Raw genomic sequence first — 23,972 nt, forward strand, 5'->3', positions numbered from 1 at the left:
TACAATCGGGTTATGGAGAGATATAATGGTGTACACCCTCAAACAAAATCGTTTCTGTAACATGTACGAGGCTTTCCTTTTATATTTCGGAATTGGGCAACCCTAGTGTTGCAATCTGCTGACTGACAGCTCTATCCTGAAACTTGAAATTTTTGAAGCTACTCTCAATATAATTAAATTATAGGGTTAAATGTTTTGAGTGTATACGTGCTCAGAACGTTAACGAGCGCTAATGCAACTTGAAGATTCACCTCGCCCAAAAAATGGTATTAAATATTTATTTTTTACAACCTTCGACGTGGATTAACGCAACAACAAGGACCAGTGATTATCGATGGTATGATGAATTCTAAAATTAACCAAAAGTTTTCGTCCTAGTGGATTCACTGTTTTTTTCACTGTAGTTTTATCTTGTTTCATTTTCTTGCTTTTGTATAATAAACCTTAGAAATTCTTTTCATCTCCCAAAAAAAATATGGTATTGGAGGGTTAAAACCAGATAACGGTAATATACTGCGTTTAAAAATTATGAAATGAACACACATTCACTGAAAAAACAGTGAACCCACAAGGAAGAAAAATTTCGGTTAATTTTAGAAAATTTTGAATATTTTTAGAAAATGATGTTATAAAAATAAGTATATATTTTTCGGCAAATTCATGCAAATTTATTAGACATAATTAAGTTTTTTTCACTTGTTAAAGAAAATTTTGTAGTTTGAAGGAAAAAATTGGAGTTCAAAATTGCAAGAATGTCTTTAGTGACATACGAAGATCATGATGAACGCATTTGTAGTAACATTTATAAATTTAAAGAAATATTGAACTATTTTGTAGAAGACACGAATTTAGTTAATCTTTATCCTTCATATGTGTATACTTTTTTCCTCGGTTTTAGTTAATTTAACTAACGTACACAAAAAAATGTTAGAGTAGAGGAAACTTTCTCCAAACATAATAATTCCATGAACTAAAATAAAGTTAAATTGGCTTTAGTGAAATGAAGAGTTCACCTTTTTTGAGTGTTTGTAATAGCCTTCCTTTTTTATAATTATACTTGCTGGACCCGATCCGCGTTGTTGACCACTACAGTTAGTCTTACCTTGATTTACATTCAACAATACACAAAATAAGAGAACAAAAAATGAATTTAATCGTCCGCAAAACACGTCTTTATCCTTCAAACACAATACAACAACTGATTTATTTTTACTAATATCTCTTCCCACAAAATCGTGCTACTTCGTAAAAAGTCGTGTTAAAAAAACACAAAAACTCTTGCTTACAGAAATGCAACTTAGTAAGCGAAGAAGAAAGCACCCGCTTACTCTATTGCATCGAAATTGCGCCAATTTCAGCACTTCCATATTTTGAGAAATTTTTGTCGAACGTTCATTAAAATAATTATTAAGTGCGTCGCTCTTCACCACAACAATGCTAGTTCTCCACATCGGCTCAAACAACTGCATTTTTGAGCACTCACAACATCGATTTGGTGGATCTTCCGTCGAACAGTCTTGACTCGGCACCGAAAGACTTCTTTTTATTCCCGTACGTTAAAAAAATTAAAACCGAGGTCAACGTTTTTTGACACCTGAAGGAGCTCATGTTTTCGAGATACCTCAATCAAAGTGGCAAAAGTGCTTTGACAATTGGCATGCAAAATTGTATTGATCTTAATGGGAAACATTTTGAAAAGCAATAAAATGATATTCCATGATTAATATTTGGTTTTGTTCTCAAATACCGAAATATAATAGACAACCGTCATATAAATCGGACTTATGGACGTAATACGCTAACATTAGAAGATCACAGTGTTGGGTGTTAAATTATGTGTGCCAACCAGTGTTACCAACTATTTTATAGACCTACACCTAATTTTTTGTTTAAATCCTCCAAAAAAAATTTTCGAATGTAAATAAGTACAAAATATACCTCTTAAAAATCCCTCCAAATGTGGAAAAAATGTTCACTTTGTATGGGAATTTGACAATACTGGGCTCATTGAAATAGTGCAAATATTTTTTGGTGACCCGAGTTAGCAGTATTTTTAATTGCAACGGTGATTAAAAATGCTTTTATTCATATTTTAAAAATTGTTTACTTTTCAGGACAACCTGTTGGTGGAATCAACGATTCACGTATTCAAGATTTGACTGTGGAGAAGGGTACAATTCACACTAAACGTCATAGTGGTGAGGATCCAATAAAAACGGGGTAAGTTACAAATGTGTTTGTTGCAAAATTTATCTTTTTGCCGTAACCAAAAAACTTTTTATTGTAAAACCATAATCGATTTTGTCTATATCAAGCTCTGTTCATTTCTGAAAAATAAATGAGTTTACGCCGCAAATGTAGTACTACACTCAAAACAAGTGAACCCCCATAGCACTAGAGATAATTTAACTCTAAATATTTTAGTTCATGCGCGGACGAAAAATACTTTTTTATATGTTTCGGTGTAATAATTATATGTTTGGAACTCAAATTTGTAGCATATTACTTTTAAGGGCAAGCATATCATGTTCACAAACTAGTATAACATGATTGGGACATTACATATAATGCTTCTGGATGCTAACATATATTAATTTAGAAATTTTTGGATACATTTTTTTTTAATTGTAGCGTACGTTGGTACGTTGGTTAGGTTACGTTAGGTGGCAGCCCGATGTATCAGGCTCACTTAAACTATTCAGTCCATTGTGATACCACATTGGTGAACTTCTCTCTTATCACTGAGTGCTGCCCTATTCCATGTTAAGCTCAATGACAAGAGACCTCCTTTTTATAGCCGAGTCCGAACGGCGTTCCACATTACAGTGAAATCACTTAGAGAAGCTTTGAAACCCTCAGAAATGTCACCAGCTTACTGAGGTGGGATAATCCACCGCTGAAAAACTTTTTGGTGTTCGGTCGATGCAAGAATCGAACCCACGACCTTGTGTATGCAAGGCGGGCATGCTAACCATTGCACCATCCGTGTAAGAAGATAAACCGGCCCACCGGTGTTGATGATTCTAAAAGAAAGAAAAGAACATGTCGGATACAAATCTATAAACGTCATCATCTCTTCATAAACTACAAATCCCGTAATCATATATTTATTTTGTTTTGTTACTGCAGTAATGTATCAGCACGGAATTTATTTTTAGAAGCTATTGCTGAATTCACCTGATAGGTTAACAATCGAACAATTCTTCTATTTATTCAGTCAACAAAAATTTGTGACAACTTACAATGCCTGTATTGATCAAGTTTCTTAATCTTCTTTGTCCATAAAGCTCGAACAATAATTAGTTGTTTGTTTTCTTTAAACGAAGTTTCATTAAATGCGCTTGTGTATGCATTACACTTTGGTCTATAAATAGATCTGCTGGGATATATGCGTTACTTGTGTGCTAATGACAATAGCGACATTTGTGTATTGATGACAATAAGAGCTACATGATACATAAATCATGAGGATGTGAGAGAGATGTAGGATAGATGAAATTAGAACCATTTTTTGTGCTAGTATTTATTACATTCATTTTACATTTTGTACGTCATCATTTATCATAAAAATAATAGTCGAAATACATTTTTTATACCTCAACAGAAAGTATCAAAGTGAAATCGCCTCTTAGAGCGATTAAGAACAGGCTATTTATTATTTGCATTAAAAGAAAATTATTGTCGCTTGTTTGGTTTTTGGGAAAAGAAAACTCTCCTTTCAATGTATGCAAAAAATCTTTGCTTGGCCACAGAGGCATTTTATGCCCTATTTTAACTCATTCTGGTCCAGTTTGGTATAAAGCAGCTAAAATCCACACAATTTTTTTGTTGGTTCGTCAAAAGATATCGGAACGTACGACGAGTAAGTCAAAATATTTAGCAAGCACGGAAATTAAAAAAAAACAATGGAAAATATATAAAAATTACAAAGGAATCTTCAGAAAAAAAAAAATAAGTTTAGTTCTTCTTTATTAATAAGTAGTCCAAGATGAGTTGACATACACTTTCTAAAATAAAAGCGGGCATTAAGTTCGAATTTTGCCGCTAAAATTGTTTTTCATTTTATCGGCAAAACTCGATCCAAAGCAACAATTGAATAAAGCAACAATTGCTCGATCCAAAGCAACAAGATAAACTCTTCTTTTGTTAGAGTTTTTTGCATTTCTCCGAAAATTTCAAACTTTCAAACTTTTATACCAACAACATTTTTTTGCTACAAAATTGTTATTTTTGCAATTAAGAAAATAATATTTTATCCAAGTCCTCAGTCCATTTCGTTTATATGCACAAGCACTATTCTTTTCTGACTGTAAATCTATAATAACAGGTTGGTTGATAAGTCCCCGGTCTAACAAAGAAAAACACATTTTTTTTGTCAAAATTCGTTTTTATTATTCAACATAGATCCCTTCAAGGGCGATCCAACGATTATAACGACCTTCCAATTTTTTGATACCATTTTGGTAGTACTCCTTCGGTTTTGCCTCAAAATAGGCCTCAGCTTCGGTGATCACCTCTTCATTGCTGCCAACTTTTTGCGAGCATCTTTTTGAGGTCTGAGAACAAGACAAAATGGCTGGGGGCCAGATATGGAAGCAATTCGAAGCCCAATTCATGCATTTTTGCCATCGTTCTCAATGACTTGTGGCACGGTGCGTTGTCTTGGTGGAACAACACTTTTTATACCCACCACCATAGAATGGTGACGGGGGTATAATAAGTTTGTCATTCCGTTTGTAACACATCGAAATATCGATTTCCGACTATATAAAGTATATATATTCTTGATCAGGGAGAAATTATAAGACGATATAACGATGTCCGTCTGTCTGTCTGTCTGTTGTAATCACGCTACAGTCTTCAATAATGAAGCAATCGTGCTGAAATTTTGCACAAACTCGTCTTTTGTCTGCTGGCAGGTCAAGTTCGAAGATGGGCTATATCGGTCCAGGTTTTGATATAGTCCCCATATAAACCGACCTCCCGATTTGGGGTCTTGGGCTTATAGAAATCGTACTTTTTATCCAATTTGCATGAAATTTGAAATCTAGAGGTATTTTATGACCATAAAGAGGTGTGCCAAAAATGGTGAGTATCGGTCCATGTTTTGGTATAGCCCCCGTATAGACCGATCTCCCGATTTTACTTCTTGGGCTTAAAGAAACCGCAGTTTTTGTTCAATTTACCTGAAATTGGAAATCTAGAGGTATTTGTAGGACCACAAATACGTGTGCCAAAAATTGGGAGTATCGGTCCATGTTTTGGTATGGTCCCCATATAAAACGACTTCCCAATTTGGGGTCTTGGGCTTATAAAAACCGTAGATTTTATCCAATTTGTCTGAAATTGGAAATCTAGAGGTATTTTCGGACCATAAAGAGGGGTGCCGAAAATGGTGAGTATCGGTCCATATTTTGGTGTAGCTCCCATATAGACCGATTTCCCGATTTTACTTCTTGGGCTTCTGGAATCCGAAGTTTTTATCCTATTTGCCTGAAATTGGAAATCTAGAGGTATTTTCGGGTCATAAAGAGGTGTGTCGAAAACGGTGAGTATCGGTCCATATTTTAGTATAGCCCCCATAAGAATGATCTTCCGATTTAACTCCCTGGGTTTCTAGAAGCCGTAGTTTTTATCTGATTTGCCTGAAATTGTAAATATTCTGGTATTTTAGGCTCACAAAAACGTGTATCGGATTAAGTTTTTATCGGTCCATTCGGTAATGCCTCCATATAGACCGACTTCACTTCTTGAGGGTGTAGAAGGCGCACTGATCATGAAAATTGCTTGAAACTCAATGTAGAATTTCCAGATTTTACTTCTACAGATTTAAGATATCAAATCAAGACGTTATTTTATAATTTTCTTGCACACTTACAAGAGATGTTATTGATTCCTCTAAAACTCAAACAAAAATGGTTCTTATAAATCCAGAATCTGATATAGTCCTCATAGGTGAAATCTTTAAATTTATCTTCGGGAAGTGCCCTAAAGTCCTCTAGCCCTCCTGAAATTTCAAAGGAAACCCTAATATTTGGTTCATGGTGATGGGTATTTAAGATTCGGCCCGGCCGAACTTACTGCTGTATATACTTGTTTCTTCTTCATATGGGACCGTTTTGCCGCGATTTCGACCTTCAAACGCTCCAATAACGCCATATAATAGTCACTGTTGATGGTTTTTCCCATCTCAAGATAATCGATAAAAATTATTCCATGCGCATCCCAAAAAACAGAAGCCATTACTTTGCCAGCGGACTTTTGAGTCTTTCCACGCTTCGGAGACGGTTCACCGGTCGCTGTCCACTCAGCCGACTATCGATTGGACTCAGGAGTGTTGTGATGGAGCCATGTTTCATACATTGTCACATATCGACGGAAAACTCGGGTGTATTATGAGTTAACAGCTGCAAACACCGCTCAGAATCATCAACACGTTGTTGTTATCCAAATATTGATGAATGATATGACCAACACGTTCCTTTGATATCTTTAAGGCCTCTGCTATCTCGATCAACTTCATTTACGGTCATTCAAAATCATTTTGTGGATTTTTTTGATGTTTTCGTCGGTAACCACCTCTTTCGGGCGTCCACTGCGTTCACCGTCCTCCGTGCTCATTTCACCACGCTTGAATTTTGCGTACCTATCAATTATAGTTGGTTTCCCTGGGGCAGAGTCCGGAAACTCATTATCAAGCCAAGTTTTTGCTTCCACCGTATTTTTTCCCTTCAGAAAACAGTATTTTATCAAAACACAAAATTCCTTTTTTTTCCATTTTTTTCACAATAACAAAAGTTGTTTCACAAAAAACGCTCTATCTCACAAACTAATTGACTTACAGAAGTCAAATTTTGACACGAATCATTTAAAGGTTGGTACTATATAAAAATAATATGCATTTAATACTAGCGACTCGATCTATGTGTCAGACCGGAGACTTATCAGCCAACCTGTTATGCCTAAGGTGAAACATAATATGATTGAACAATACAAACAATATTTTGTTTGGAGCAATCCTGAAAATACATATGCTTGAAGTAGAATGTGTTTGGGAGTATATGTTACAGAAGCCATTCTTTTGGAGGGTGCATAATGACCTATGTAGAGCGGGTAACTCCATATGGAGGTGTACCATCGTCACTACTGTGGGTAACAAATATACACGGCCTACCAAGGATTCTAGCTAAGGAGGGATTTGAACCGGTCTCTTACGTATGTTAGACGATGTTATAATACTTCTGCAGTGAATCGATCCTAATAAACTCTCCATGAGGGCATAAATGGTCCTACGGATGTCATATGACTGGGCAAGACCCAAGGTCCTGAATGTTATCCCGGAGAGGATAGAATTAGGCCTTGGAGGACTAAAATTGCCCTATATATCCAACCTAGTTTTTTGGGCAAGACGACAAAAAAAGTATTTAGGCGTAACCAAAAAAAAGGAAACTTAATTAGAAGGACCACATCAAAGAGAGGTCCGAGAAAGCCTACACTGAAAAAGCATGTCCGGTTGCAAAGATTTTGTCTTTAGACTAAGGATTTTGGTATTGATTCCAAGCCAAAAAAGCGAAGAATTGAAGTAAGGATACCTTTAAGTCACAATTCTATTGACTCCAAGCCAAAAAATCGAAGAATTGAAGTAAGGATACCTTTAAGTCACAATTCTCTTTTAAATTTCAGTTATGCGTACTGTACACGCAAAAAAATAATTCTTTCCTCCCAAACGAAATTTTAGACAAACAAAGTTCGTTTCTCCTTTGCTTTTAGTTGAAAGGAAGTGTATTTGGAAGAAAAGTATATACTTTTTGTGATAAAAGTTTATTCTTTTCCAGGATATAAAAACAATTTCATAAAGACTAACTCAAAAAAAATTTTTTCTGGCTAATTGCGTTTTCCCTCATGTTTTTTTAGGTTCTTAGCACTTTTTTCTGTAATACAAACAATGTAGAAGAAATTACACGATATTATAAATTTTAAATTTTTTTACCTTTCGCCTGGACGGAGAATCGAACCGCCGACCATGCAATTTGCAAGCCAACACACTATCCACTGAGCTATGTAGCCGTTATTGTCATCAATTGACAATTACCCATATAAGTTATATTTATATAGCATAGCTTGCGGCGCCCACGAGCCGATTAAACAAAGTTTATTTAACAGAAAAATACATTTAGTTGGGCGCCATGGAGCAGTGGTTGCTACGTCCGACTTGCATGCCAAGGGTTGTGGGTTCGATCCCTGCTTCGACCAAATTTTTTTTTTACATATATTCCAGATATGATCGGAAGATTCCGAAAAAATTTTCAACATTACATTCTACTATATTAAATGTTTACTATGAACTGTAAAATGTGTCTTATTACAAACCTAAAGTCAGAAAAGAACAGTGTTTGATATAAACGAAATGGACTGTGTTGTTGGTTCAAAAATAACTTTTTTTATTGAAAAAATAAAAATTTTGTAACAAACGAATATTTTTGGTGATAAAAGTGTATACTTTTCGAAGCAATTCAAATAACTCTAAAAAAAAAAAAAAAAAAAACGTTTCCGGTACACGTTTTCCAAACGTTTTTTTTCTTTGCGTGTAGGAAACAAATTTTAATTTATTCATTTTTTCAGTTGTTTTCTTCATGTTCTATCAAAGTACTTAAAAAAAAAACAAGTAAGGAAAGTCTAAAGTCGGGCGGGTCCGACTATATTATACCATGCACCACTTTGTAGATCTAAATTTTCGATACCATATCACATTCGTCAAATGTGTTGGGTGCTATATATAAAGGTTTGTCCCAAATACATACATTTAAATATCACTCGATCTGGAAGAATTTGATAGACTTCTACAAAATCTATAGACTCAAAATTTAAGTCGGCTAATGCATACAATGTTACTAAGAAAATATGGGAAACATTTCGCAAAACTCTATTTATGATTTATCGCTCGATATATATGTATTAGAAGTTTAGGAAAATTAGAGTCATTTTTACAACTTCTAGACTAAACAGTGGCGATTTAACAAGGAAAATGTTGGTATTTTGACCATTTTTGTCGAAATCAGAAAAACATATATATGGGAGCTATATCTAAATCTGAACCGATTTCAACCAAATTTGGCACGCATAGCTACAATATTAATTCTACTCCCTGTGCAAAATTTCAAACAAATTGGGCCAAAACTCTGGCTTCTAGGACCATATTAGTTCATATCGGGCGAAAGATATATATGGGAGCTATATTTAAATCTGAATCGACTTCAATCAAATTTGGCACACATGACTATACTACGAATTGTACTTCGTGTGCAAAATTTGAACCAAATTGAACCAAAACTCTGGCTTCTAGGAACATAATAGTCCACATCGGGCGAAAGATATATATGGGAGCTATATCTAAATCTGAACCAATTTCAATCAAATTTGGCACACATGACTATACTACTAATTGTACTCCTATTGCAAAATTTCAACCAAATTGGGCCAAAACTCTGGCTTCTGGGGCCATATAAGCCCATATCGGGCGAAAAGTATATATGGAAGCTATATCTAAATCTGAACCGATTTCAATCAAATTTGGCACACATGACTATACTACCAATTGTACTCCTTGTGCAAAATTTCAAGCTAATCGGTATAAAACTCTGGCTTGTGGGTCCATATAAGTGCATATCGGACGAAAGATATATATGGGAGCTATATCTAAATCTGAATCGATTTCAACCAAATTTGGCACGCATAGCTACAATGCTAAATCTACTCCCTGTGTAACATTTTAACCAAATTGGGCCAAAACTCTGGCTTTTAGGACCATATTAGTCCATATCGGGCGAAAGATATATATGGGAGCTATATCTAAATCTGAACCGATTTCAATCAAATTTTGCACACTTAACTATACTACTAATTGTACTCCTAGTGCAAACTTTCAACCAAATTCGGCCAAAAATTTGGCTTCTGGGGCCATATAAGTCCATATCGGGCGAAAGATATATATGGGAGCTATATCTAAATCTGAACCGATTTCTTCCAAAATCAATAGGGTTCTAATCTGACCCAAATTAGGAACATGTGCCAAATTTGAAGGCGATTGGACTTAAATTGCGACCTAGACTTTGATCACAAAAATGTGTTCACAGACAGACGGACATGGTTATATCGACTCAGGGACCCACCCTGAGCATTATTGCCAAAGACACCATGTGTCTATCTCGTCTTCTTCTGGGTGTTACAAACATATGCACTAACTTATAATACCCTGTTCCACAGTGTGGCGCTGGGTATAATAATAATAACAATTTCTCGAGTTCAAGCAGAGATTATGCTACGTTTCAAGTAAAAAACTTATTTAAAATAAAGTATTTGAAAACAACTTCTATTTGTGAATGCTTTTTTGCTTTGTTGTCATGATACCAAATGTCAACAAATTTAAAAACAATTTCATTAATTTTAAAGAATTTTTCAAAATTATTAAAGCCAAGTTGACCTTAGTTCAACAAAATTTTCTTTCATGTTAAGATACCCAGTTTTAAGTTGAATCACTTAACAAAATAGACAAAACGACTTCAATGGAAAATTTATCAATTTTTGGACATGGTGGAAAACTTTTGGAAATTAACTTCTTTATTTTTGGGGCACATTTGTCATAAATCTCAACATTTCACATGAAAATGGACCACAGTTTCCTTTTTTAGATTTTGATTCGTTGACAAGTGCACTGAAAAAAATATTGACCTAATATGGAAGATTATGCAACTTAAATTTAAGGACTCGAAATATACGCAATGATAAGGACAAAAATCTTTAAAATAATGACATTTTAATTAAAAGGAAGTTTATAATCTTTGCTTCAATTTTTTTTTTTCATTATATTTAGGACACAAATCTTGAAAATTTGCGTTCCTCTGTTGAAGTTGTAGATCTTTGATGTAAGGCAAATGTGTCTTAAAATAAAGAAAAACATTTTTAATTTAAAGAAATCGTCTTTAACTCAACTTCAAATATAGGCTAAGACTTATTTTAAGGATTTGCATCTTTGGTTTAAAGTTTTTTTAGCATTAAGAAAACAGTTTTTACTTTGAAGTACTTGGCATAATTTGGATTTTGACTGGAATTTAACTGGACTTTGTACATGAATACCTTTATTAATATATCGCAAACAGAGAATAAAAATTCAATGAATGAGATCTGTATCCAATTTTAATTTTATCGATCCTATATTTAAAGCCAGGGAGGTCCGTAAAAAATGTCTTTATTTTAAAAAGCCGCATCTTTGGCTCGAAATCAATACCAAAATCCTTAAAGGAAGGTTCAAAATATTTGGATCCAAGTAAACTTTTTTTTGAGTGTGGGACCTATTTTCGATTTATTGGATTTAACAATACACTACAGCTCGGCCGAAGGATCGGTTTCGACTCCGGCCACGAATTGGCATCAAAAGGCCGATTAAACGAAGCCAAAGCTTTTAATAATTGATTTCATTTCAAAGTGTCTCAGTATAGAATTTGTCCCAGTCAAAACACCCATTACAAATAAAACAAAAAACTCAAAGTCATATGGGAAAAACACGACTCCATGCCCAATAAAATTGAGAAGAGTACAAAACGGTATTAGAGAATGAATGGATTCATATATGACGGAGCCTACTATTCTACGCAACATGCACACATTTGAATATTGAAAGATTCCTTCTTTTTAACAGCAGCGGCCATTATATATTTAAGCACCCCGCTGACAAGCGTGACAAAGGAAAAATTAGTCCTAATTTGGTTTTGGCATCGCCCCACCTTTTTTCTTATGGGCTTTGGGACCTATTTTAACACCGCCCTCGATGAAGATTATTTATTTAATTTGATACATTGTTACTCAATCAAAAGTTTTATTTTGTTTCCATTTCCATTTTTTATAGAACTTGTAAATCTGATAGTGGAATAAGAGCATTCACACAAGCCACCAATAACCGGCCTCCACGTGGAGCGGATAAAATACGGGCTGCTTCCGGACCTTCAATATTGCCAAGGCCAGAGGATATTCTCATTAATGATCCTGAGGTATGTATCGAATTTATACACTAACAAAAAAATATATCCCTTTCCAAAAAATGTTCCTATACACAACAAAAAAAAAATATTTACACATTTTAGGACAAGGAATTTAGCAATATAGAAGACAAGATTTTTTAAAATAAAAGGATTTTAATTAAAAACTCACATACTACATTCAAAAACAAGTATACAAACTAACAGGTTGGCTGATAAGTCCCCGGATTGACACATAGATGGCGTCGCTACTATTAAATGCATATTATTTTTATATAGTACCGACCTGCAAATGATTCGTGTCAAAATTTGACGTCTGTAAGTCAATTAGTTTGTGAGATAGAGCGTCTTTTGTGAAGCAACTTTTGTTATTGTGAAAAATGGAAAAAAGGAATTTCGTGTTTTGATAAAATACTGTTTTCTGAAGGGAAAAATAAGGTGGAAGCAAAAACTTGGCTTGATAATGAGTTTCCGGACTCTGCCCCAGAGAAATCATCAATAATTGATTGCTATGCAAAATTCAAGCGTGGTGAAATGAGCGCGGAGGACGGTGAACGCAGTGGACGCTCGAAAGAGGAGGTTCCCGACGAAAACATCAAAAAAATCCACAAAATGATTTTGAATGACCGTAAAATGAAGTTGATCGAGATAGCAGAGGCCTTAAAGATATCAAAGGAACGTATTGGTCATATCATTCAACAATATTTGGATATGCGGAAGCTCTGTGCAAAATGGGTGCCGCGCGAGCTCACATTTGACGAAAAACAACAACGTGTTGATTATTCTGAGCTGTTAACTCGTAATACACCCGAGTTTTTCCGTCGATATGTGTCAATGGCTCCATCACTACACTCCTGAGTCCAATCGACAGTCGACTGGGTGGACAGCGACCGGTGAACCGTCTCCGAAGCGTGGAAAGACTCAAAAGTCCGCTGGCAAAGTAATGGTCTCTATTTTTTTTGGGATGCGCATGGAATAATTTTTATCGATTATATTGAGAAGGGAAATCCATCAACAGTGACTATATATGGCGTTATTGGAGCGTTTGAAGGTCGAAATCGCGGCAAAACGGCCCCATATGAAGAAGAAAAACGTGTTGTTCCACCAAGACAACGCACTGTGCCACAAGTCATTGAGATCGATGTCAAAAATTCATGAATTGGGCTTCGAATTGCTTCCCCACCCACCGTATTCTCCAGATCTGGCCCCCAGCGACTTTTTCTTGTTCTCAGACCTCAAAAGGATGCTCGCAGGGAAAAAAATTGGCTGCAATGAAGAGGTGATCGCCGAAACTGAGGCCTATTTTGAGGCAAAACCGACGGAGTACTACCAAAATGGTAACAAATAAGTAAGGAAAGTCTAAATTCGGGCGGGGCCGACTATATTATACCCTGCACCACTTAGTAGATCTAAATTTTCGATACCATATCACATTCGTCAAACGTGTTAGGGGCTATATATAAAGGTTTGTCCCAAATACATACATTTAAAGTTTTTAGAGACTCATAAAATATTCGGATGTACGGAATTTGAGGAAGATCGGTTGATATACACGCCAATTATGACCAGATCGGTGAAAAATATATATGGCAGCTATATCTAAATCTGAACCGATTTTTTCCAAAATCAATAGGGATCGTCTTTGAGCCGAAACAGGACCCTATACCAAATTTTAGGACAATCGGACTAAAACTGCGAGCTGTACTTTGCACACAAAAATACACCAACAGACAGACAGACGGACAGACAGACAGACGGACATCGCTAAATCGACTCAGAATTTAATTCTAAGCCGATCCGTATACTAAAAGGTTGGTCTATGATTACTCCTTCTTGGCGTTACATACAAATGCACAAACTTATTATACCCTGAACCACAGTAGTGGTGAAGGGTATAAAAAAAAACAAGTAAGGAAAGTCTAAAGTCGGGCGGGGCCGACTATATTATACCCTGCACCACTTTGTAGATCTAAATTTTCGATACCATATCACATCCGTCAAATGTGTTGGGGCTATATATAAAGGTTTGTCCCAAATACATACATTTAAATATCACTCGATCTGGACAGAATTTGATAGACTTCTACAAAATCTATAGACTCAAAATCTAAGTCGACTAATGCACTAGGGTGGAACACAATGTTAGTAATAAAACAAATATGGGAAACATTTTAATCTGAAGCAATTTTAAGGAAACTTCGCAAAAGTTTATTTATGATTTATCGCTCGATATATATGCATTAGAAGTTTAGGAAAATTAGAGTCATTTTTACAACTTTTCGACTAAGCAGTGGCGATTTTACAAGGAAAATGTTGGTATTTTGACCATTTTTGTCGAAATCAGAAAAACATATATATGGGAGGTATATCTAAATCTGAACCGATTTCAACCAAATTTGACACGCATAGCTACAATGCTAATTCTACTCCCTGTGTAAAATTTCAACTAAATCGGAGGTAAAAAGTTGGCCTCTACGGTCATATGAGTGTAAATCGGGCGAAAGCTATATATGGGAGCTATATCTAAATCTGAACCGATTTCAACCAAATTTTGGCTGATATTTTGCAAGTTTTTCGAGACTCATAAAATATTCGGATGTACGGAATTTGAGGAAGATCGGTTGATGTACACGCCAATTATGACCAGATCGGTGAAAAATATATATGGCAGCTATATCTAAATCTGAACCGATTTTTTCCAAAATCAATATGAATCTTTGAGCCGAAACAGGACCCTATACCAAATTTTAGGACAATCGGACTAAAACTGCGAGCTGTACTTTGCACACAAAAATACATCAACAGACAGACAGACGGACAGACAGACAGACAGACGGACATCGCTAAATCGACTCAGAATTTAATTCTAAGACGATCGGTATACTAAACGATGGGTCTCATACTTTTCCTTCTTGGCGTTACATACAAATGCACAAACTTATTATACCCTGTACCACAGTAGTGGTGAAGGGTATAAAAACATTAAACATAGGACAACAACCTGAAAATTTCGTCCTTTCAATAAGTCGCATTGTTTTGAAGTAATGCAAATGCTCCTTAAATCAAAGAAAACATTGTTGTAATTTAAATGAATAATCTTTAAATCAACTGGGATATTAGGCCTGGTTTCTTTTAGTACTGGATGCAACATTTGTATGAGCTATCCAGAACATCGTTGGACTGGTGCTCTATCCAGAACATCTCATCGGTGCAAATCGCGTCGGTGTTGCCAGATTAGAAAAACAGAAGATAATTTCGGGAGTAGTTTTTACTGAAGATAATATCATATTAACATTATTAATATATTCTTCCTAATTTAAGAAGCATTTTATGGTATAAGTAAAGCATTCTTCCTTTTTAGTAGATTTATAGTAATTTACCTCAAATGGCCTTTAAGGCTTTAAATTATAAATAAAGATAATAATACAAACAAGTATATACAACAGTAAATTCGGCCGGGCCGAATCTTAAATACCCACTACCATGAATCGAATATTATAGTTTCTTTGAAAATGTCAGGGGAATTTGCTGACAGATATTTTCCCGAGCAGATTAGTTCAACCAGTACGCTAGATAAATGTAAAGATTTTACCTATGAAGACTAGATCGGATTCTGAATTTAAAGGGTGCTACGGTCAAAATTTGGTCAATATAAACTTGACGTATTTCTTTCAATTTTGCATTTAAAAAACCTGAACACCCCTCATTTTGAAGGTGTGTGTGTAGAACGTTGCTCCTATTTTGATTTTGGAATTCACTCTTCAGTTGTCAAAATGCCGTCCAAGCAAGAAGAGCAGCGTATCAAAATTTTGCTCGCGCATCGCGAAAATAAGAGCAACTCGCACGCAAAGCTGGCAAAATCGCTAAAAGTTGCCAAATCAACCGTTACAAATGTAATTAAAGTGTTTGGGGAACGTTTGTCGACAGCCAGGAAGTCTGGATCGGGTGGAAATCGAAAGACAAAGAGAATTGCCGGTAGTTTCAAGCGAAACCCTAACCTCTCTCTCCGAGATGCCGCAAATAAGCTGGGTGTATCGTCTACAACCGTGCATCGAGCCAAAAAACGAGCCGGAGTATCGACTTACAAGAAGGTAGGGACTCCAAATCGCGATGATAAACAAAATACGACGGCCAAAGCGCGATCCCGGAGGCTGTACACGACGATGCTGACTGCGTGGTAATGGACGACGAAACCTACGTCAAAGCCGACTACAAGCAGCTTCCAAAGATCGCAAAGAAATATCTGGTTTGGCAAGCCATCTGTACCTGTGGCTTGAAAAGCAGCATTTTCATAACTTCCGGGACTGTCAACCAATAAATTTACGTGAAAGAGTGTTTGAATAAACGTCTGCTGCCTTTCCTGAAGAAACACGGTTGTTCCGTACTTTTTTGGCCGGATTTGGCATCTTACCATTACGGTAAAAAGGCCATGGAGTGGTACGCCGCCAACAACGTGCAGGTGGTTCCCAAGGACAAGAACCCTCCCAACACGCCAGAGCTCCGCCCAATTGAGAAATACTGGGCTATTGTCAAGCGGAACCTAAAGAAGACCAAAAAACTGCTAAGGACGAGCAGCAGTTCAAGGCAAACTGGCTTTCTGCGGCGAAGAAGGTGGACAAGGTGGCTGTACAAAATCTGATGGCAGGTGTCAAGCGTGAGGCCCGGCAATTCGGATTTGGAAAAGCGAAAGCCTAACTGAATATTTTTCCTGAATTTTATACTAATTGAACTTGAAAAAGAAATTTAATTTGATTTTATAAATAAACGATTTCACCGATTTACACGCGTTTTCCCTTGACCAAATTTTGACCGTATCACCCTTTATAAGAACCATTTTTATACCCACCACCATAGAATGGTGACGGGGGTATAATAAGTTTGTCATTCCGTTTGTAACGCATCGAAATATCGATTTCCGACTATATAAAGTATATATATTCTTGATCAGGGAGAAATTCTAAGACGATATAACGATGTCCGTCTGTCCGTCTGTCTGTCTGTCTGTCTGTCTGTCTGTCTGTCTGTTGTAATCACGCTACAGTCTTCAATAATGAAGCAATCGTGCGGAAATTTTGCACAAACTCGTCTTTTGTCTGCAGGCAGGTCAAGTTCGAAGATGGGCTATATCGGTCCAGGTTTTGATATAGTCCCCATAAAAACCGACCTCCCGATTTGGGGTCTTGGGCTTATAGAAACCGTAGTTTTTATCCAATTTGCCTGAAATTTTAAATCTGGAGGTATTTTGTGACCGTAAAGAGGTGTGCCAAAAATGGTGAGTATCGGTCCACGTTTTGGCATAGCCCCCATATAGACCGATCTCCCGATTTTACTTCTTGAGCTTATAGAAACCGCAGTTTTTATTCAATTTACCTGAAATTGGAAATCTAGAGGTATTATAGGACCACAAGTACGTGTGCCAAAAATTGTGAGTATTGGTCCATATTTTGGTATAGCCCCCATATAGACCCATCTCTCGATTTTACTTCTTTGGCTTATAGAAATCGCAGTTTTTATTCAATTTACCGGAAATTGGAAATCTGGAGGTATTGTAGGACCACAAATACGTGTGCCAAAAATTGTGAGTATCGGTCCATATTTTGGTATAGCCCCCATATAGACCGATCTCCCGATTTGGGGTCTTGGGCTTATAGAAACCTTATTTTTTATCCAATTTGTCTGAAATTGGAAATCTAGAGGTATTTTAGGACCATAAAGAAGTCTGCCGAAAATGGTGAGGATCGGTCCATATTTTGGTATAGCCCCCATATAGACCGATTTCCCGATTTTACTTCTTGGGCTTCTAGAATCCGAAGTTTTTATCCTATTTGCCTTAAATTGGAAATCTAGAGGTATTTTCGGGTCATAAAGAGGTGTGCCGAAAACGGTGAGTATCGGTCCATATTTTAGTATAGCCTCCATAAGAACGATCTCCCGATTTAACTCCTTGGGTTTCTAGAAACCGTAGTTTTTATCTGATTTGCCTGAAATTGTAAATATTCTGGTATTTTAGGCTCACAAAAACGTGTATCGGATTAGGTTTTTATAGGTCCATTTGGTAATGCCTCCATATAGACCGACTTCACTTCTTGAGGGTGTAGAAGGCGCACTGATGATGAAAATTGCTTGAAACTCAATGTAAAATTTCCAGATTTTACTTCTACAGATTTAAGATTTCAAATCAAGACGTTATTTTATAATTTTCTTGCACACTTACAAGAGATGTTAATGATTCCTCTAAAACTCAAACAAAAATGGTTCTTATAAATCCAGAATCTGATATAGTCCTCATGGATGAAATCTTTAAATTTATCTTCGGGAAGTGTCCTCAAGTCCTCAAGCCCTCCTGAAATTTCAAAGGAAACCCTAATATTTGGTTCATGGTGGTGGGTATTTAAGATTCGGCCCGGCCGAACTTACTGCTGTATATACTTGTTTATTTTAGTTTTAGAGGAATCATAAGCATCTTTTGTAAGTGTGCAAGAAAATGATGAAATAACGCCTTGATTTGAAATCTAAAATCTGTGGATTTGCATCCCAATTATTTAAATGACTACGAGGAGTAAAATCTGGAAATTTTGCATTCAGTTTCAAGCAATTTTCATGATCAGTGCACCTTCTATACCCTCAATAAGTGGAACCGGTCTATATAGAGGCCTTACCAAATGGACCGATAAAACTAAATCGTATACACTTTGTTATGGGTCTAAAATGCCAGTATATTTTCAATTTGTGGCAAATCGGATAAAAACAGAATTTCTAGAAGCCCTTGGAGTTAAATCGACAGTTCGGTGTAATGGGGGCTATACCAAAACATGGAAGGATACACACAGTATTCAACACATTAAAATTGTAGTTCTAGAATCTAGACCCCTATATATTCGGCACACCTATTTATGGTCCTAGAATACCTCTAGATTTCCAATTTCAGGCAAATTGGATAAAAACTACGGATTCTAGAAGCAAGTAAAATCGGGAGATCGGTCTATGTGGGGGCTATATCAAAACATGGACCGATACTCACCATTTTCGGCACATCTCTTTATTTTCCTAGAATACCTCTAGATTTCCAATTTCAGGCAAATTGGATAAAAACTACGGTTTCTAGAAGCCCAAGAAGTAAAATCGGGAGATCGGTCTATGTGGGGGCTATATCAAAACACGGAGCGATACTCACCATTTTCGGCACATCGCTTTATTTTCCTAGAATACTTCTAGATTTTCAATTTCAGGCAAATTGGATAAAAGCTTCGTATTCTAGAAGCCCAAGAAGTAAAACCGGGAGATCGGTCTATATGGGGGCTATATCAAAACATGGACCGACACACCCCATTTTCGGCACACCTCTTTATGGTCCTAGAATACCTCTAGATTTCCAGAATACCTCTAGATTTTCCAAATACACTTTCTAGACGCCCAAGAAGCAAAATCGGGAAATCGGCTATACCAAAACATGGACCGATAGACACCATTTTCGGTACACTTTTTTATGGTCTTAGAATACCTCTAGATTTCCAATTTCAGGCAAATTGGATAAAAACTACTGTTTTTATGAGCCCAAGACCCCAGATCGGGAGGTCGGTTTATATGGGGACTATATCAAAACTTGGACCGATGTAGCCCATCTTCGAACTTGAGCTGCCTGCAAACAAAAGACGAATCTGTGCCAAATTTCAGGACGATAGCGCCATTATTGAAGGCTGAAGCGTGATTACAACAGACAGACGGCCATGCTTATATCGTCTTACAATTTCTCCCTGATCAAGAATATATATATATATATATATATATCTATACTTTATATATTCGGAAATTGATATTTCGATGTGTTACAAACGGAATGACAAACTTAACAGCTTGGCTGATAAGTCCCCGGTCTAACAAAGAAAAACACATTTTTTTTGTCAAAATTCGTTTTTATTATTCAACATAGTTCCCTTCAAGAGCGATACAACGATTATAACGACCTTCCAATTTTTGATACCATTTTGGTAGTACTCCTTCGGTTTTGCCTCAAAATAGGCCTCAGTTTCGGCGATCACCTCTTCATTGCAGCCAAATTTTTTCCCTGCGAGCATCCTTTTGAGGTCTTAGAACAAGAAAAAGTTGCTGGGGCCAGATCTGGAGAATACGGTAGGTATGGAAGCAATTCGAAGCCCAATTCATGAATTTTTGCCATCGTTCTCAATGACTTGTGGCACGGTGCGTTGTCTTGGTGGAACAACACTTTTTTCTTCTTCATATGGGGCCGTTTTGCCGCGATTTCGACCTTCAAATGCTCCAATAACGCCATATAATAGTCACTGTTGATGGTTTTTCCCTTCTCAAGATAATCGATAAAAATTATTCCATGTGCATCCCAAAAAACAGAGGCCATTACTTTGCCAGCGGACTTTTGTCGATTGGATTCAGGAGTGTAATGATGGAGCCATGTTTCATCCATGGTCACATATCGACGGAAAAACTCGGGTGTATTACGAGATAACAGCTGCAAACACCGCTCAGAATCATGAACACGTTGTTGTTTTTGGTCAAATGTGAGCTCGCGCGGCACCCATTTTGCACAGAGCTTCCTCATATCCAAATATTGATGAATGATATAACCAACACGTTCCTTTGATATCTTTAAGGCCTCTGCTATCTCGATCAACTTCATTTTACGGTCATTCAAAATCATTTTGTGGAAGGCACCGTTGTACAATGGGCCGCCTTGGACATCGGCTCAACCCCAGTTTCGACCAAACAACAAAATGTGTTTCAGCGGTGGTTGCTGAGTGTTCTCCAAGTACTTGAAACGCCATTTAGAATGGGTAGCTCACTTGTCATTGAGCTCCCCATAGAAGCACTCATTAATAAGAGAGATTTTGTTGCCAGCAAAAACTTGCAAGAGTTTGTCATAAACATATCATACACGCAATGTACTTCACAGAGTCAATTAGAAGTGTAGTATAAAAAATAAATATATTTATTATTTTTATTGATTTAATATCTTTAAATTGGCTGATGGTACGTTGGTACTGGATGGCGTTCGCGTACATTTCTGCTAATTTTACCAAAGAAAAAAAAAACCTATTTTTACTCTCTTGTAAGTTTACATTTTACTGGATTTTATGTTACACTAAGTTGGTAAAATATCTTTTTTTGTTAAAGGGACTGTTCATTTATTATTTTTGTGTTGTTTTATACATATTTTTGGTAATAAAAAGACCTCACAAATTTAAGCATCTGTTTTTATCATTATGCGACTTTTTTGTGCGATCTTTTCTTATATACATGCATTTATTTATTTCATAAAACCTGTACAACAAGAATAACAGATTCTTATAATTATAGTACAGGAAATTGATGTAGGTCGGAGGTATTGCAAATGTGCCATATCGGACCACTTTTACGTATAGCTCCCATATAAACCGACGCTCAGATTTCGCTTGCGGAGCCTCTTGGAGGAGCAAAATCCATCCCATCCGTTTGAAATTTGGTACATGGTGTTAGTATATGGTCTCTCACATCCATGCAAAAATTGGTCCTAATCGGTCAATAATTATATAGCCCCCATATAAACCGAACCCGAGATTTGGTTTGCGGAGCCTCTAAGAGAAGCAAATTTCATCCGATCCGGCTGAAATTTGGTACATGGTGTTAGTATATGGTCTCTAACAACCATGTAAACTTTGGTTCACATCGGTCCATAGTTATATATAGCGCTCATATAAACCGATCCCCAGATTTGACCTCCGGAGCCTCATGGATGAGCAAAATTCATCCGATTCGGTTGAAATTTGGTACGTGGTGTTAGTATAGGTATCCAACAATCATGTAGGAATTGGTTCATATCAGTCCCTAATTATATATGGCCCCCATATAAACCGACCCCCAGATTTGACCGCCGGTGCCGTTTGGAGAAGCAAATTTCATCCGGTTCGGTTGAAATTTGGTACGTTGTGTTAGTATATGGTCTCTGACAACCATGCAGGAATTGGTCCATATCGGTCCATAATTATATGTAGCCCCCATATAAACTGATCCCAGATTTAACCTCCGAAGCCCCTTGGAAGAGCAAAATTCACCCGATCCGGTTGACATTTGGTACATTGCGCTAGTATGTGGCCGCTAACAACCATGCCAAAATTTGTCCATATCGGTCTATAGTTATATATAGCCGATCCCCAAAAATAATTACCAAAATTTTATTTCTATAGAAAATATTGTCAAAATTTTATTACTATAGAAAATTTTGTCAAAATTTTATTACTATAGAAAATTTTGTCAAAATTTTATTACCATCGAACAATTTTGTCAAAATTTTATTACTAATTTATTACTAATTTTATTACAAAATTTTGTCAAGATTTTATTTCTATAGAAATTTTGTCAACATTTTATTTGTATAAAAAAATTACAAAATGTTATTACTATAGAAAATTTTGTCAAGATTTTATTTCTATAGAAAATTTTGTCAAAATTTTATTTCTATGGAAAATTTTGTCAAAGTTTATTGTTATAGAAAATGTCGTCAAAATTTTATTTCTATAGAAAATTTTGTCAAAATTTTATTCCTATGAAAATTTTGTCAAAATTATATTTTTAAAGAAAATTTTGTGACAAATTTATTTCTATAGAAAATTCTGTAAATATTTAATTTCTATAGAAAATTTTGTCAAAATGTTGTTTCTATGGAAAATTTTGTCTAAATTTTATTTCTATAGAATACTTTGTCAAAATTTTAATAAAAATTATGTAAAATTTTATTTCTATGAAATTCAAAATTTTATTTCTGTAGAAAATTTTGACTTCTATAGAAAGTTTTGTCAAAATTTTATTTCTATAGAAAATTTTGTCAAGATTTTATTACTATAGAAAATTTTGTAAAAATTTTATTACTATAGAAAATTTTGTCAAAATTTTATTTCTACAGAAATTTTTGTCAAATTGTATTGCTATAGAAAATATTGTCAAAATTTTATTTCTTATCTACCCTTATTTTGATGTGGTCTCTATATAGTCTTGTGTCGTATTTTAATTTATTGGCCTGAAATTAAAATGTAGAGTTGTTTTCATTCCAAAACTGCTGAGATTTGTCGTCGAGTCATATCAACATTTCTTTTGGGCAGTTCTTTTGGACATATAAACACATATGGCAAAATAGAATACTTAAGTATATCGGTCTATTTGTGGAACCTTAAAAATACAATACTGTTAAATGAGATGTACGCACACCACCTGGAGTCGACTCCGGAGTCGGAGTCGAGGCTAATAAGAAATGCTGGAGTCGGAGCCGTAGTCGAGCAAAATTGACTCGACTCCACAGCCCTGATTTTAAGGACAAGAAATCTTTTTTTTCTTAAGACAACATATTTTTTTTCAGTGTAAGGCAAAAAATAATATCCCCAATTATTCAACATTATGTTTTCTCATAATCACATAATCTTTATATTTCTACTACTTTGCAGTTACGCCAAGAGGAAAATGTTGAATTACGTTCATCTGAAACATCTCACACAGCACCAGTGGCAGCACCACATCCTTTACCTATGCCTGAATATGGGGGCTATTTTGCTCCACTTACAGAATTTTTGCCAGACGTCAGTTTGCCCATTAGTGGTTTTCATCGGTAAGTACCACCCACACAATTGACAACTTTCAGTTTATGGATGGCTGAGATCTCACACGAGACAGCATCAGGACTACAGTTTTATTCTTGTACTTGTAGGTTAAACCACCGGTCAGTTTATATAAAATTAAGGAAATTCAGAGAAAAACGTTACTTATTTTCATAGAAAAATTAAATAGAATGACAAAACAATTTTGACTTAATAGGAACGACTAACATATGTTACCAAAATTTTGAGGTCACAACATCTATATAAATTTAACTTCAGAATCCCAGCAAAATAAAAATTGGAAATTGTTCTAAAGGCACAACTTTAAAAGCTCTTGCAAAAA

General features: G+C 35.8%; 1 protein-coding gene across 10 annotated transcripts in view; it reads left to right on the plus strand.

The window, feature by feature from the left end:
- The window catches only part of fry (microtubule binding protein furry), a 289,484-nt gene that overhangs the window by 218,400 nt on the left and 47,112 nt on the right, over positions 1 to 23,972 (plus strand). For all 10 annotated transcript variants that reach the window (XM_075304475.1, XM_075304474.1, XM_075304479.1 and 7 more), the window contains 3 exons: positions 2,115 to 2,220; positions 11,903 to 12,044; positions 23,480 to 23,640. In XM_075304475.1, coding sequence (XP_075160590.1) covers positions 2,115 to 2,220; positions 11,903 to 12,044; positions 23,480 to 23,640 — 409 coding nt within the window. The remainder of the gene's footprint in view (positions 1 to 2,114; positions 2,221 to 11,902; positions 12,045 to 23,479; positions 23,641 to 23,972) is intronic.

Source organism: Haematobia irritans, chromosome 4 (genome assembly GCF_050003625.1).
Source record: "Haematobia irritans isolate KBUSLIRL chromosome 4, ASM5000362v1, whole genome shotgun sequence".
NCBI classification, from domain to species: domain Eukaryota; kingdom Metazoa; phylum Arthropoda; class Insecta; order Diptera; family Muscidae; genus Haematobia; species Haematobia irritans.